The sequence below is a fragment of the Pleurodeles waltl genome, chromosome 4_1 (assembly GCF_031143425.1).
Source record: "Pleurodeles waltl isolate 20211129_DDA chromosome 4_1, aPleWal1.hap1.20221129, whole genome shotgun sequence".
NCBI lineage: Eukaryota > Metazoa > Chordata > Amphibia > Caudata > Salamandridae > Pleurodeles > Pleurodeles waltl.
Window position 1 is genome coordinate 278947697 of NC_090442.1, and position 18038 is coordinate 278965734.

Below are 18038 nucleotides of genomic sequence, written 5' to 3' on the forward strand. Positions count from 1 at the left end.
GAGTAGCAATGGATTATTCTAGAACTGCTTGAAATATTTTCAAAACATGTAAAGGACACTTACTTCTGCCCCTTTTTTTAATTTAAAATTTTTAGGAATCAAGTGAGCGGCAGAGGTGGTGAACTGATTTTGGGAGGAATCGACCATTCATTGTACAAGGGCGCAATTCATTGGATCCCAGTGACTAAGAAGAGCTACTGGCAAATAAAGATTGACAAGTATGTATTCCATATATTAGGGTTGTTTTCAAGTTTTAAGGGTTTATAAAGATTTTGATGTATATCTCTTCGAAAACATCACAGAGAATGTGAGAACTATACTTCTCCCTGTGATCCTATATTTTGCCCATACAGTTGTGACATTAAAGCAAGAAAAGACAGGGTGCCACTCTGTAATAATTATTGTATTTTTGACAAATCTCTGATAAGTCTGCATAAGGATTCTTGCTGTTGCTGTTCAGGAAGGAATTCCTACTTTGGTCAAACAAATTACCCGCCTATCCTGCTTCCTTGCACACTTCTTATTCTATAAGGCACTCCCATCTAAGACAGGTCTCTCCCTTTTAAATAGAAAAAAGACCCCTTATATTCTTACCATCGTGCTGATAATCTGTTAGTCTACATTATATTTTTATTTTCTTCACATAACTCTGCCTCTTCTCTTGTCCTGTTCTTTTCATGTGCTATGCATGGAGGTGGTGCCTATCATTGATTATAGATTTAAGGACCTACTGAATTGCTGTTAGAGCATAAGATAAGCAGGTCATATCCTTTTGGCTGCCCTGTCGCTATAGGTAGCCGAGCTAGTGCACTACTGGGTCAGTATGCCAATAACGTCTTTGAGATGACAGCTGTTCCTCTCTGTGCCACTGTGAACTGGGGATGGTGGGGCAAGCATATAATTGGTTGGTATTAAGCAGAGAGTCCTTACTTGGGCAGAGAGCACGTGGATTGTTTCGACATAGAGGATCTCACTGGAGCTCTAATTAGTTTTTGGGAATTCCTAGAAATACACAGTTTGATGGTTAGACTCTATGATATCTAGGACTCAGTCAACGTGCCAACCTGAATGGAAAAAACATTCGTACTACAACCATCTCAGAACACACTGAGTAATATTTGAGTGATATGTGTTTCATGTAATGACCAATCCCTTGTGACATTACAGGGATAGTTAGTGGAACCCCAGACCTTCTTTCATTAAAGAATAAACACTCTCAAAAACACTAGAACACAAAGGATACATTGTAAAGATTTATTTTGAAATCAAAACCCTAGTCTAGTGCATATGACATGAATCATAACTACAACTGTTAGACCTGTCAGCCTTAGGGTGGTTTTCCCCCAAATATTTTGCCTTCTTCCTCCATTTTTGCTGATCTTGTTTTTACTGGCCTTAAGACTGCGCACTTTACCACTGCTAACTAGAGCAGAAGTGCATGTGCTCACTTCTTAAAGCATGGTAACGTTTTCTTATACCTAATTACCATATTTAATTTACTTATAAGTCCCTAGTAAAATGATACTACTTGTACCCAGGGTCTGTAAATTAAAAGTTACTAGTGGGCCTGGAGCACTGATTGTATAACTTACTTAAGTAGCACTTTAAACATGCCTTAGGTCTCCCATTGCAGCCCGTGTGTGCAGTTTTTAAACTACCATTTTGACCTGGCAAAATTAACCTTTTTGACAAGCTAAAACCTTAATTTTTAATGCACATAAGTCACCCCTAACGTAGGCCCTAAACTGGCCGTAGGGCAGGGTGCAGTGTATTTAAAAAGTAAGACACATACTTTTAAGTTTATATGTTCTGGTAGTGAGAACATTTACATTCATTTTTCCCTATTGCAAGGCCTACATCTCCCATAAGATACCATTGGAGTTATCTTATTACGCTTAATAAGCTGTAATTTCCAAATGGGAGCAGGTAATCAGTTCATGTTTGGTGTCTTTGGAACTGTAATGAAAACATTCTAACATATGGTGAAGCATGATTTTAAGTTACAATTTTGAAAATGACAGTTTTGGAAAGTGGCCATTTTCCTGTCTTAGCCATCTAGTGCCTGTATCGTTTTTCTGGGTCACATGACTGGGTATAGCTGACTGCTGGGCTTTGTGTATTCCTCATAGACAGCCATAAGCAAAAGGAAGATTATGTATGTTTGATGGGCCAACACTGGTGGGACGGGAGGGAGTTGCTGGGCACAGCCCCACTTACGCTTGAATAGACAGTGTCCTGCCCCCACACAAAGGGCTGCATACCCCCTGTAGTTGGTCTGGAGCCAGGACAGGGGAGACAGGATGCCTGGAGACTTTAAAGGGAAACCTCTAGAATATTCTCCCCCACTTCGAAGTCACAACTGGAGTACAAATACAGAACCTCAGACACCAGCTCTTCAGTACACCTTAAGACCTCTGCATATTCTGTCAGGAAGAATAACTGCTGCTGAAATGACTGCCACTCTGCTGGACTGCTTTCTTGCTGGATTGCTTCCCTGCTGCCCTGCTGCCCTCTGGCCTGCCCTCCTGCCTGAGTCAGAGGGATTGGACCTGCACCTGTACCCAGGATTGCCAGAGTGGTTCCAAGGGCTAGTCTACTGGTCTCCTGTTCAGAGCCACAAGCACATAACAGACTCACAACTACCTGAACCAGTATTGAGATTTAGCTGGTGCAAGCCCATAACCCCCAAATGGTGCCCCTCAGGCTCTGGACACTTGGGGCCTCATTCACATGGCCTCTGCACCACCATTGAGTCTTTTTTTTTTATGCAGCGGTGGCACCAGCAGTGCTTTAAACTGCACCAGATTTACAAACTGACGCATTGGTCCCAGTGCGTCAGTTTGTAAACCCTTGTGTCGCATTATACCTGCACCAGGTATAATGTGTGCAGGGTCGGCATTCTCACAGGAAAAGCCATGCAGAACTGATGCAGTGAAATTTACAACATCACAATTTTACAGCCTGCTCAGAGCAGGCTTAAAATTGATGCAGGGTTTTTCTCTATGGAGGCCTCCTCGCATTGCGGAGTAGCATCATTTTGTTTATGCTAGTCCAGCACTGCGTGAGTTTTGCGCCTACAGATGTGTCGGAATTTCTGAAGCATCTATGAAAATGTGCACCATGGAGCTCTGTATTGTAAATACAGCGCTTCCATGGCATTATTAGGGGATTTTGGGGCAGCGTAAACAATGTGATACATTTGGGCCGATGTGAAAGATTATTATAAATGAGGCCCTTGGTGTGGCCTCAGAGAGGCTGAATTGAGGTTTTTGAGCTCCTCTCGATTGTAAACTGACCAGTTGTTGCAGAAACCTTGTCACTGATAAATCTTGCCAACACAAAGTTCCGTCAGCCTGACCCTTTATGATACAGCATCAGCCTCTTGCAGGGAGTGCCACAGCAAAGCACTGGCCTGATCATTTGCAACATGAGGATCCTTGCGCTATAGCTATCTCTATCCGCAACCTCAGGCTTGCTTTTCATGCTACATCTGTGACCGTTCGTGATGCTTTCCAGCTCCTCACCATCCCCTACACCATGAACGGGACTCTTTGTGTTGGACTGAGATAGTAAGTTTTCAGCAGGACTAACCTGGCGTCTGTATCCGACCTGCACTCTATTGTGGTGAGCCTGACCCTGTGACTTTTTCCCGGTCTTGCACAACCATATAGCCACGAGTGTCGCTTTGGATTTTTTGTGGGGCTACTGACGGTATTTAGACAGAATATCAGAAACGCAAATATCGTGGGACAGAATATTGTATCAAAAATATTGAGGACAAAAATATCAGGAAGGTACTTTTCTATAGGCAAGTAAAGTTTTACTATATATAACGACACATAAATATACCTTGATGATATTTATATCTTCAAGGTCAGTATATGTGGAGTTAAAAATAGTAAATCTATAATTACCTTTTGCACTTACCTTCTCAATAATTTGGTCCCCTATATTTTTGACAAGATATTCTTCCCACATGATATTTGTGTTTCCGATATTCTGTCAGTGATTCGCTGTTTATACTAAAAACCTTAAAATTGCATATCTCCAAATCATTGATTAGATAATTTTTTTTGTTTTCGTCTTGGGCTATTTATTATAAATATCTTTCTAAAGTAGTGTGGGTTACTTTTGTTGTGTGTTTTCATTGTGTTACTGTTTAAAGTGTTGCACACATACTTAATACATTGCCTTTGATCTGTGCTGGAGGGTTGAGCAGAAGCTTATTTCTGGTTTGCTTGTGACTTCACCCTGAGAAGCATTGTGGTTGCTGCTTGGGAAGGGTTTCAGCACCCTCAACCAGTAACCCAATGTTTTACAACAATGAACACAAATACAATCATAGCAGCAACATTAGCCAAAAGTGTGAACAAGAGGAAATACTCCAACATGATTGCGGGTATGCATATATAGCCATTATATCACCATCCTGCTACTTCTAAGCACTAAGCTAATTAAAGCACAGCAGAAAATAAAAACCTATTTTGGGTTTCAGAGATGGTTAACACCTACATACCTTTTTCAACAATAGGACTTGCATTTGATCTAACAGCAAGGCCTTTTTTGCTTGTTATGTGAGGCCAGTTGCACTGATATGTTCAGCCAGTGATGAGGTGAGTCCTCCCTACTAGCTTTCACATAAAATCGATAATATGATTCTGTATGGCCTATCTGGCTGTTGCCTAGAATACATTTCTCCTCTGTAGTCCCTAACTCCTTGAGTTCAACTTGTATAACCTATTTAGCTGTTAAAAATCTCAGAACAAACAATTAACAGAGAGTGGCGGATGCCTTTCACTTATTTTCATTCTGCAAGACTGTGTTCTTTGAACAACAAAATAAACAAGACACAGTTATCAAACTTATAGAATCTCTTCAGAAATCAATAATGTGTAATGTGAAATAAAATAGTCAGCACTTAGATTCAATACTGCAAATATATTAAGGCAATAGTTGATTACCATGTTGCAGAGCACAATGATATAAACGTAATGTTCATTCTTGTTAAGCACACATATTCACTCTTCATTGAATGATTAACACGTGTAATTCAAGAAAGAGAATACCTTGGAGAGAAAAATACATAATATTCATGTGAGCCAGTTACAGTCACATTGTGCAACAGGAAAACTAGTATTTTGAGTAGTTTAGAGGTATTGAACTTCACTTCCAAACATTTGTGCATCCTGTGGGGGAACAACATTGCTAAGGGGCGCCACATGGATGAAAAGGTGGAATCCGATCTTCAGGGCTTCCTGACACACTCTTTCTCTCTCTCTCTCTCTCTCTCTCCCTCTCTCTCTCTCTCTCTCTCTCTCTCTCTCTCTCTGTCTCTCTGTCTCTCTGTCACAAAGATCTGCTGAGCATGATGGATGAGGCTGTGGCTACTGACATACAGAATGCTCAGCCTTCAGCTAAAAGTGTCTGAAGGTGTTATTGCACCCTCTCTAAAATGGCACAGTGATAAATATTAGTTAAAAAGGATAGTAGACCTCTTCAAGTAACAATGGAACTATTCTTTACTAGGTCCAGTTAGATCTCAATGGTTTACACCTGAACTCAACCCTTGGTAGGTATAGCAAAGAATAGTTAGGCATGATTTAGGGGGCATGTGTAGAGCATTCACCAATATTCAAACAGTTAAAACTGCAAAATACAAAACAATATAAATATCACTCCAATGTACACAAAATAGAGTAAAATAATTTAATGAACAAATACCTAGCAAAATGACAAAAAACGAATAAGGGGAACCTGGAGTTACAATTTTAGACGTTTTAAATAAAAATAGCACTAAGAAGCGCAAAGTGTTAAGTGTGGTTACTTAGTCATGCTAGATCGGGTCCAAGACAAAAGTTCAAGCCGAAGATACGCTATTGCTGGTGAGATGCAGTGACCAGGTTCGTCCTGGTGGACAATTTACCTTCTGACTTAGAAGACATTCTGAAAAAAAGTCCTCCTTGATCCATTGTCAGCAGGTTGGACTGCAAGCTGGCTGCAAAGGAGGTCTTGATAATGAAAGGCTTGTGAAGGCCCGGCAGGAAAATAGGTGCAATCGTCATTGATGGCGGGAAAGATCAGAGGGGAAGAAGTCTGGAATTTGTGCTCAGGGAGATCTCATTGGCAGTCGGATGCTGCTTGGCGGCTACATCTGTAAAAGCCTTGCTATGTTTGGAATTTTTTGGAAATCAGGATCCTATCAGCAGGATAAACATGCAGGTGAATGCTGCCCGGCGATTCGCCATCAGCACCTACAGCTTTGGCATCAGTATTGATCTCCGCTGGTTCTCTGGAGGAAAAGTTATGAAAGTTTCATACTGTCCAATAGTGCAGATTTTAGGGTTGGATGAGTGCACTCTACTACCAGCATAGAGTCCAAGACCTTGTGGGCACCACTTGGGTGTTAAGACTCATTCTCACAGAAGCCACAAGCACTGTCCAGGCCAACTCCTGCTAGACCTGGTCTGCTGGGCAATTGAAAAAGTAGGCTTCCTGCAGCTTGTGTGGCCTTATAACTTCACAGGCAGTCAGTCAACTAACATGTGTATTTGTAAAGTGCATGTTCACCCTGAAGGATATCTTGGTGCTGAATAACAGATATGTATTGTTACTGAACTCTATGGTAATCATTTTATTGACCTCAGAAGGATGAAAGGCTGAGTGGACCCTCAGGGATTTCAACTTGCAACCATGAGATCGAACAGAGGCTCATAAAGTGGACTCATTAGTCCACTAAGACATCAAACCCTTGAAGTCTTCTTCTTTGTCCTAAGTATGGGTAGGGACAAGTCCAGCTCTTGGGGTTTCTCTCCACAGGTTTAACATCAGATGCAGTTACTCATCTGTCTTCCACAGGTCAAGAAGTGTTCTGAAGAAGGTATCAAGGGGTGCCAAATTTATGCCTGATACTACCTTGTGGGTTGGGGACACTCCATGGCCAATAGGGAAAAATTCTCAAGCATAACCCTACCCACTTTGACCGCATTTCCTGGTGGCTTAGCTCTAAACAATGCCACAGTATACCGCTCTACCAAAAGCCAACACTGCAGACCTCTTCTGCCCCTTGGCAGAGCTCTGGACACACTCCTGAGATGTGTCTCGGGAAATGAGAAACTGCTTCTATAAAGCCAGCTCTGAAAAATGTTTTTTCCCACACTGCGTGTGGTGCCAGTCAGACTACTTGGACAATGAAAAGGGCAAGCCTAGGTATGAGTTACATCTGCCAGTGATAGGGGATGCCCATTCGAAGCTTGTGCAGTTTGTGGACACACATGCCGCAGGCCATCCTGTCATGAGGAGGTCACACCTCCTCCAACCCAAGGACCTTCTGTTCTGTTTCCTGAGAGCCCATCACACCTCCTGCTGGGGACCCAACAGGTTGCCTGGTGACAGTTGGGGATTGAATCAGAAAGGCTACTAGAGGTTTTAGGTATAGAAATGGTGACTGTCTAAGGTCACTATTTCTGAAATAGTCAGCCAAAATTTGATTAACTACGAAAAAGGGTGTTTTGAGTATTTTCGTTGCCAGTACCAATCTGAAGTTAGCTTTATTAGATTTACTAAAGTAACCCAGTGTTTGCTATGGCACAACCAGTCTTAGAACAGTGAAAAACAGATTGGTGGTCTTTTTGACTGTAAGGACATGTAAAACATTGAATATGTAATGTCCTATTTTCAGCTACTATGTACCCTGCCTTAGGACAGGTAAGGCCTACTTTAGGAGTGACTTACTTATATTAAAAAAGATGGTTTAGGCCTATCAAAAGATCAAGATTTTGACAGGTTGAAACGTCAGTTTTAAAATGGCCCAACCAGACTGATGTGACAGGCCTGGAGTCCAGTTTTATATTGTAACTTCAGCGCCGGCAGCCAGAGGGAAGCAATAGGTGCACAGAGCTCCGAGGTGGGGAGCAGATCGCTGAAGCATGTGCCATGATGCCTCTCTCGGGGAGGCTGGCCCTGTTGGAACTCCGGCAACCCTCCCTCTCTGCTCACCCGTCTGGACTGGATTAGTGACTGAGTGGCAAGCCGGCTTTGGACCTCAGTGGGGTTGTGGGCCCCAGTTTGATTGTGTGGCCTGCTGAAGAACTAGGGCAAGGGGCCATGCCAGACACTACTGAGAGGGGGCCTAATAAGAAGAGAGGCCCAGGACTCCCAATTGACGACAGACAAGACCTGGGGACAGCAGCCCTGGGACAGGGGGAAGATTACCAGATTACCAGGCTAAGGGGCTAGGGAGGCTCCCCACCTTCGTTATAGCTGGGCTACCCGAGCACCTCACAGACCTTTCCACCACGCTTTCTTCACTTGCTAACACTAGACTGTGGGGCTCTGAGTGGTGGCACCACATTTACAACAGCTGAGGGGGCCTAGGTGGGGACCATGCATCTAGGCCCTGATGCCAGGTATCAGAATGGTTTAAGCAACGTATCCTTTGTACAGCTAGGGACAGGCACCCATTACAAATCAATGGACTCCTACCCATGCTAAATCAGGATTTGGTGGCTTCCACACTTCAGAAATGCAGAACATTTCTTCAAGTCACCACCCGCCTCTGACACAATGGTATCTTGTATTCATGGGGCCATCCCTTCAGTTTGATTTTTAATTTTAATTGGCAAGGCAAACTCCACTGGCTCCGCTCCCTCAAGGAAGCCTGCCACATCCTTGGTATAGAAGATGATCCACCTGACCAGTCCCAGACAAATAGACATGATAGAGGGACCCGCAGGTATCAGTGATGGCATACGGAGGGGGTCCAGTCCAGGGGCTTTTGGCCAGATCCAGCGACAATGGGTTAAGAGAGACAGGCAATATTGGAAACTATTTCAGGGACTCACCAGGCAATACCTTGCCACGAAAGAAACTGAAGGCAGCTGTGAACCCCTAACTGCATTGCTTTGGGTTGGGGGTCTGCAGGGGTACGGAGGACAGGGCCCAAGTCTTCACTATGCCCCTTACCATCTGTATCTAGTTGCAGGCCTAGCCTAGTTGCAGACAAGATTGGACAATGACATGTTTAATGTTTATTTTGTTATTTGCACTGTTATTGTTGCAGGGTTTTTATTTATGTGGGGGAACATCTACCATGCGGTCACATGTCTGTATAGGTACACATCAATGGGTACTTTCTTCACTGACTCCTAAAGGGATTTGCAGATATGACTCTTCACTTATAATGCAACTACTAGCAGTCCTGCCTTTCCACCAAATACACCATAATCTTCAGATCCTGACTCTAAATGTGAAGGGCGTTAATAATCCAGTCAAACACTGGGCTATACTCTCATAGCTGGAACACTCTGAGGCACACATTTGCCTACTCCAGGAGACACACTTATTGGTAGGCGATTGGCATTGAATGTGCTCCAAAGCCTTTCCGCACCAACTCTGCTCTTTCAGCTCCTCTAGGACAGCAGGGGTGGCAATTTTGGTACCTGGCTCATTCAGGGGTAAGCTTGGCCCTAAACTGGCTGAGATCAAAGGCAGGCCACTCACTTACTCGGTCTCTATTGGTGACCACACCTTTACACTGGGCACCATGTATGTCCCTAATGAAGGGTGGGAACCTTTGATAATGGGATGGAAAGATCTGCACAACAGCAGGGCTACTACTCCGGGGCTTTATCACAAGAGGGGAAATCTTGGCTTGAGGAAATGGGACTGAGAGACTTTTGGAGCAACTTACACCCTCAGGCTAGGGACTACACATTTTTCTCCCACACCCATAAAACATACACCTGGATTGACTACATCTTTGGCACCTTGGACATGCAATCCCCGGTCACATCCTACGCAATTGAGCCTCTCTCCCTGTCAGATCACGCTGCGGTATCCCTCACTCTATCTCTTCCTCTGCTGTAATTCTCCTCACAGCCATGGCGGTTGAAAGAAATTGTCCTCTATCAACCGGTAGTTGTCGCACAAATTAATAAAACAATTGTGGATTTATTGGCCACCAATAACACTCGTGAGGCCTCGATCTTAACCCTATGGGAGATGTTGAAAGTGGTGGTTGGAGGTGATTTTCTCATGGTAACTGTGGCCAACAATAGAATTCGCAAAGAAAAGATAGGCCAACTGTCCCACCAGGTCTCAGAACTTGAGAGTATCCATAAATGCACCAGAGCCAGTTAGAGGCAATGAGAAAATTGATGAGCATAGATCTCGATAGAGCTGAATATGCCGCCCTTAGACTCCGTCATTCGTTTTATATTGGCTGCGATAGGTGCGGCCACCTATTAGTGAATAGGCTGCGGGTCCAACATCAGGTCACAAATATCCAGACAATTGTAGCCAAAAATGGCTGGGAATGCACTACAGGGGACCAAATTGCCTTGGCATTTCAAGACTTCTGCACAGTCCTCTATGCTAGGCAGGACCTATCAGAGGACACCCTGGATAGCTTTTTAATGGCGACCCGTACCTCCAAACTAACAACAGCACAAGCATCCAAGTTAGAACGGCCGATCAGGATTGAAGAGGTGGTTTCTGTCATCTTGAAGCAGAAGTTGCTTAAGTCACCAGGCCCAGACAGCTTCTCAGCTATCTTTTATAAAACTTTCTGCCCTGCCCTCACAACCCTTCTTACTAGACTGTTCAACTCCTTCAAAGTTCCTGCCTCCATTTCACTCCCCTTTCTTGAGGTATCTGTCGTGGCCCTCCCAAAACCTGGTAAAGATGATCACCTATGTGCCTCATACAGGCCAATATCCCTCTTGAATGTGGATGTTAAACTTTTTACAGATATTCTTGCTGCTCGGCTGAGCCCCCTTCTCCCATCTCTTACTGCCCAGGAAGATTGTTGGGAGTTAGTCTCTTTAAACAGAGCTCCCCTTTAGTGGTTCAGGAGCCTCCTCCATATTTCCACCTACCTCTCCCTCCCTACCTTGCTAATCATGATCCCACAGCCTATCGATCTAGCAGTGTCGAAATTGAGAGGCACAGTTCCGAAATAAAGGATGCTTGAGGTGCGGCTATTCAGCACTTTATTTCACCTGTTAAAATCCTTTCCAAACTTTTAAAGAGATGGACTCCTGAAAAGGCTGGCCATTACCTTCCTAAACAGGCAATGCAATGGAAGTCAGGTTAAAAAATGTTGTGGCACATATGGTCTAGGTATATCTAAAGATTCAATCTTCCTGTAATGACCTATAGCATGGAAACAATAAACAAGTTGCCATAAATAAGTCCTTTCTACTATTCACTTTTTATTTTTTAGAGACATATATCAGAAGAAGAAAAAGTCAGTTCTTGTTTTCCTTTTCAGAGCGAGCCTACCCAACAATACAGCTGTCTGGTTGCAAAAGACCTCCTGTGAGCTTACCGAGAGCTTACTTTGCATGTAGCCCACCTACTACTTAACATTTGTTGGCTTTATTGTCACTCTCATTTGCTTGCTTCATATTTGTTGGCTATGTACGTTGCATTTGTCAATATTGATTATCTTTCCCTTGGAGCATATCCTCTTTACCCTCACTCTGACTGTGCTACTTTTATACACTCCACTGCTGACCTCACCTAACTTAAGCACTCGATGAGAGTGCATGTGTTTTCCTGCCATCTCTCTCAGGTGCTTGTCTTCACCCACACCACATGTACCTTATTGCTCTCTCTTGCCTGTATGCTTCTCTCCGCCCAGCCTCGTGTGCTTCTCTGCCCCCCTTCTCCATGTTGCTCTCTTGCCCCTGTGCTTCTCTTCCCACTCCTATGCTTCATGTTGCTCTCTCTCACCTGTGTTGTTCTCTCTCGTTTGCTCCTTCAACCTGTCTTGCTTCTCCTTGTCCTCAGTCTTGCTTTCCTATGCTGTGCACCATGCTGTTTTAATCCATGTTCTTTGCCCTCCCTCTGCTTGGTTTAAAGATGAAAAAAAGATTTTAAGCTACTTTTGTTTTATTGATCAATCCATCTCAGAACGGTAAAGTAGAAGGAAAAATGAGACCTTCGCTGTCAGGAGTACCACATAAATGAATACCTTAAAGTTGAAGATTCTCCCTTCACATTAACAATTCCTTTCAGCTCCCCACGCAAATAGAAACCGGGAATATCAATTGAGGATACCATTCACATGGTGTTACAGCATTACTGAACCAGAAAGATGTGCTTATTACAGTTGATTATAACTGTATTTGTAAATTGTATTTATATAGCGCTTACTACCTCTGATGAGACGTTGAAACGCTTTACTGCGAGTAGCATGCTACTCCTGAACCCAAGATTAAAGGTTAATAGATTAGTGAACTTGCTTTGTGCATTAGTTGTGTTAGGTTTGTGCTCTTGATGTTTTGTGTGTTTAGTGCAGTTTAGAGTAGGGATACAATGGTGGTGTTGGATATGAAAGAGGGAGTAGTATGTTTTTGTAAGTAGTGGTCATGTGTGCTTGGTGGATGATAGCTAAAAAGGAAGGGGAAAGTTTGAAAGGATGTTTGGGGTAGATAGCAGTCAGCAAGGTTTAGGGTGAGTCGAAGGGAGGAGGGAAGGGACAAAGGTTGAAAAAAGGATTTTTTTATATTAAACAACTGAAATTAACTTATACATACACATATGCACATGATTCTTGGCAAGGTTGCATTGGCTGGGGAAAACTTATCTATACAAATATACATATGTGCATTGAAGCAATAATATTTACGTGGTCAGATGTGCACATTTAACCTGCGGTGAAGTATGCCATTTTTTCATGACATTTTTATAGTTTTAGTAGCAGGCTGTAATCTTCTACATCTATATAGAACTATCTACTTCTATATATGCACCTATGTGTACATAGAAGCAGACATTATGACATTGTCTGAGAGAACACATTTATCCTGTGGTGCAATATAAATGTTATCCTTACATGAATGTATTCGTTTATAACATGATGCATAGTCCAATGTACAATGACACATGTAGAACAACAACTTCATCTCTATACCATAAGAAGTATAGTTTTATTATGACTGAGTATACTTCTTATGTTGGAGATAACGGAACAAGAGGCCCTGAGCACTCCACCCACCAAGCCAGTTTCCCCTCTGGTTTACAGGTATGTACATACAGTAATTACACCAGTGAAAAACTACTTTAGGAGCTTTAAAGTGCTGGGGCACATGAAACGTAGGTACATGTCCTACATTTTAAATAAAATGCACTCTGCCCTATGAGCCCTTAGGTGGTAGCTTGGGGGTGACTTATAGGCATTATTAAAAAGGATGATTTATGCCTCGTTTAAAACTGCACTGCAGGCTTCAGAGGCAGGTCTGAGGCGTGTTTTAAAAGGCTACTTCATTGGGTGATGCAATGAATGCTGTAGATCCACTGCTAACATTTAATTGACAGAGCCTAGGTTCATGTAGTACCATTAACTAGGGACTTACAAGTAAATTAAATGTACCAATGAAGTAGATGCCAATTGTACCATTGTCTTAGGGAGAGAGCACCAGCACTGGCTAGCAGGATAAAGTGCACAAAGACCTAAAGCCAAAGAAACTGGATCAGAAACAGAAGGCAAAAACTGAGGGTGCTGCAAAAAGGGCCAGTTACAACGCAGGTTATGTACTATAAGAGTGTTTTATTTTTATGTTTTTTTATTTCAACACAGAAAAGTAATATTCATTTTTTTTTTTTTTTTGGAAAACGTAAAAATTAGTTGTACTAAAATTCTCCAGAGCTCCGGTTGTCTTGCTTTCTCCATATTCCCTTAGATGCTGTCCCTGTGCCCAGACTGTGGGCAGTAGATCATTTTTGAGTACACGGTGTGAATAGTTGTCCTGCAGTACAGAGTTGCTTTCTTCTAACACCCAAAATGCTACGAAATTAAGTATTCGCAGCACCATTTTTTCTTATTCGTGGGCCATGCTGCACAGCATTGGCAATACTGTACAGCATTACCAAAACCTATTGGCAAAGCCAATAGGTCCTAAAAGCGTGACATATTGCCTTTGCAATGCTTCTTTAAACTACCGCCGTAATTATGCTCTCTGACCTGCTCTCATCCTGGCTGCTGGCTTTTGCTGCAGGCATTGTGACGTCGGATCTCACCTGTAATAGATGATTTCAGTTAAGTAGTAATGTCATTTCTTTATGACAGGTGACTAGAGATGTCACAACTCATGTGTAATAAGAAAATTAGAGAATAATAATCACTTTTCTGCACACAGTTACAAACCATAAGGGACTTAGGCCCAGATTTAAGAGGGCCTAACGCCATCTAACGACACAATAGTGTAATTATTCTTATACTAATATGGCGTTAGATGGCCAAAAATGCTGCATTAGATTTACAAATTGGTGCAATGCGTGCATTGCACCACTTTGTAACTCATTGTGCTGCATTATGCCTGCGCCAGGTATAATGTATGCAAAGGGGACGTCCCCCGTTAGGAGAGGCAGAAAAAATGGTGCATAGAAATCGAAGAGATTTCTTTGCATCATTTGTTTCTGCACTTTTAACGCCTGCTCAGATCACGCGTTAAAAGGGGGTGCACCATTGCTTACAATGGGACTCTATGTACTGTTCAGGGATTGCCGGAAAATGTTGGTGCTACTCTGAACAGTACATCATTAGTGTAAAACATAATTATGCTATTGCCCCCTACCCTGCGCCATAATGTGCCATGGTGCGCCATATCTCAGATACGGCACACACATGGTGGTGGTAGGGGGTGCTAAGGTGCGCAAGGAAAGTGACGCTGCACTGGGTGCAGCGCCGCTTTCCTTAAATCTGCCCCCTTGTTCTTTAACAGTTGAGGATTTATTAATTTATTAAATGTATTTGTATAGTAAAAAACTAGCAACACGTTCAAAAGAGTGCTTTAAATATAACACAGTTGTGCAATAAAATTTGCAACAAGGATATCTCATAACCTGATGCAAAAATTAATCCATATTTGGTACCAGACGTGGATAAATGAACATGTGAGTCCTTTTCACTAAGGCCACCAAAGCTAAGATTTGCATTAAATAATGCTTATATTGCTTTTATTTTGGGGCTTATCTAAGGTGTCAAAATAAGTTGTTGGTCTTTTTATACCATTAAAATCTATTCTCAATAGCATGCGTGGAAAAACATCACTCAGGTATGATTTAGAACTCAGTGGACGGGTTACTCCGTCACAACGGTGACGGACATCCTGTCTGCCGAAATCTAAATCCCATAGAATATAATGCAGAGCATTCAGGAAGGTAATGACCATGTATCAGAAAAAGACGATGACAAACGAATCCAAAGAGGGGAGGCAAGTGCGGATAGTTCCATGGACAAATAAAATAGTTAGTTAAGAGCCAATTTGTCTGCTTACGTGGTTTTGACAATGATGTCACAGAAGAGGTGCATGTATCAGAGAAGGAGTCATTTCGATCAGCAAAATATCCAGAAGCAGTTGATGCAAAAGCTGGAGCCGTGTGAGGAAGTGGAGAACTAGCAGAGAACTAGCAGAAGTCTCCCATGGTGGTTCATAGTAAATGATTTCATCAGTTTGAGTTGCATTGGAGTAGTATTGCTCATTATTTTGCTTCTTTCTTGTCGCTGATGAAGATAGTGGCACTAATAAAAGGTCATTTTTCAACCTCCCCAAGCTAGGGTAAGTGTCAGCATCGCTGCTCAAAACCTGCGGAGAAACTTTCTGGTCTGTATTGAGAGGGATTCAAGAACTAACCAGGAGCTCTCTAGGTCTGCTGTGCAGGATTGGCCACATGGTGTAACGTGACATTATCAATGGAGACACATCGGTTTTCTTTTGACCCAGGCAGCTGTGGTAGAATAACAGTTCTGGTACCATGTACTTCCATGACTGGAACTGGTGCACAATATGAAGGACCAAACTCCTTTTTCACAGCAAACTTTTCCCGCACTACATCCCCATTTTTCAGAATCCAACTGGTAGATGTTATGGTGTATCCTATGTTCCCAAGGAGGCAGCACAGGCAGATGCATTTTCATCACTGAACTGTTCTAATTACTACAAGAGAGTGACACATTCATTTATTTCAAAAGGTGTGTCTGCCATGTCATGTCTGTATGTCATACATTTGTGTCCCAAACAGCACCTCGCATGGGGTGCACCCTCCCAGAGATCTTCTGGGCAGATTATTAAGTACCCTCTGGACTCCATACAGGTGATTAAGCCAACTACGACCCGTCCCTAATACTCTTGCTGTTAACGATTGCTTTAAGTCTTGATTCTTCTGCTCCACTACACTGTTACCCTTGGGATGGTAGTGGGACGAGAAATGGAGTTGGACCCCTAACAAAGCCATGCTTTGCTTTTTCAATGCCCTTGATGCAAAGGCAGGTCCAAGTGGAAAGCCACAACTGCATATGTACCAATAAAGACTCTCAAATCTTTAATAACATTTTGAGTGTCAGCTGATCATGGTGGCCATACCCATAGAAATCTGGAGCATGAGTCGACAGCAACTAAAATATATTTGTATGCACCATCAGGTGTCAAAAGACCAGAATGGTCCAGGTACCCACATTGCAGTGGTTTGTTAGAGCTAAGAAGGGGTGTCTGAGGTGAGCATTTGCTGGTGGACCCTTTCATTTGTTGACAGATGTCACAGCAAAGAACATATTGTTTTGCCTGTTTGTATAGACCTGGCCACCAATAGAATTTTTATAATAAAGAAATAGTAGCAGTCTCACCTGCATGGGCAGAAAAAACTCCCTCACGTGCTGCTTTTATCAACTCAGATCTTTGGGCTTTTGTTGGGGATCACACAATCACCCACCCCTGATATTGTTACTAAGGCAATATTCAGGCTAGTGATGTGGTAGAAATATTTGGAAGGAAATGCCTTCAGCAATGGCTTGCCTTCAGCTGAAGCTTTCACAGCAGTCAGTGTTTCATCAGCCATCCTCGTTCCTTAATGAGTACTTGCAGCAACAGAAGCTGTAGCTATTGCTGACTTAGCTGCTTCAACAGCCAACGTATTACCTGTAACGTGTATACCTACAAGTTGATGTCCCAATGTATGGACTGCATGGGCATTGGGTAGCGTTTCTTTCAGATCTTCTACTTTCCTCCACAGTAACTTGTGTATGATGGTGTTGCCTTTTGAATCTCTGAACCCATTCTGACACCAGTATTGCAGGTATTCATTGAAGGACTGGATTCAGTAGTACGATTCATACACTATTAATGCTAGCTGTTCTGGATCTGTGTGTTCCAGTGCCATCACCAGAGCCTTGAGCTCTGCTAATTGTGCAGTACAATCCCCTAAGGTTTGCGTATAAGTATTTTGTGGTTAAAATTTACCATATTTCAGGTAGCCACTCTAATCCGCACAAGCGGCAGAGTATTGGTGTTTACTGCCTTTGGCTGGTTGGGCTGAATCATCAGTGTAAATAATTGTTTGAGATTGATTAATAGGCAAAGTGTTTGCTAGTATTGGATATTCCATTTCATATTGAAGGAGTTCTTGAGTTTGTAATTTTGGGTCGAAAATGTAATCAACATCATTGGTTGTCAGAGACGTTACCAATTGGATTCAGCGTGGATGTAATGCTTTTGCTTTTGGAATGCTGGCCTTTGTGACAGCCTCAAGCTCTGGAATCAGAGACATCAATACAGCTTTTCCCCTAAGCCAGAGATCTTTATTTAATGACAGCCATCTGAACACCAGTCAGAATCTTTTCTGTGGGAACAAAGCATTATTCAGCTGTGGGGTACAAATGTGATTAGTATGCAATAGGGACAGTATCACCTTCATTAAATGTTACATAGGTGAAGCTGATGGCACCAGCAATTCCTCAGATGACCAAATGTGTTTTATTGACTCTTGTGTGTAAATGTTTTGCCACAAGCATGTCTTGTTGCAAAGCTGTGAAAATATGTATGTGTTCGACTGTCCAATATTTGCTTGAAAAGTCGGGCATATTAAATCATATAATGGTGTAATGCATTGTGCCTAATCTGGAAAGTAACTTCTGCCAATGTTTAAATAGCCCAACAATGACTGGATTTTTTTTTAGGGTATTTGGTGGTTGCAATTGTGCGCATTTTTCTAGAAAGTGTGGCGCTAGGCTCTTGCCTTCATCTAATAACTTGTATCCC

At 42.5% G+C, this 18038-nt stretch overlaps 1 protein-coding gene across 3 annotated transcripts in view; it reads left to right on the forward strand.

The window, feature by feature from the left end:
- Positions 1 to 18038, forward strand: part of LOC138287679 (cathepsin E-like) — a 228399-nt gene that overhangs the window by 147397 nt on the left and 62964 nt on the right. For all 3 annotated transcript variants that reach the window (XM_069228320.1, XM_069228322.1, XM_069228321.1), the window contains one exon: positions 96 to 218. In XM_069228320.1, the coding sequence (XP_069084421.1) occupies positions 96 to 218 (123 nt within the window). The remainder of the gene's footprint in view (positions 1 to 95; positions 219 to 18038) is intronic.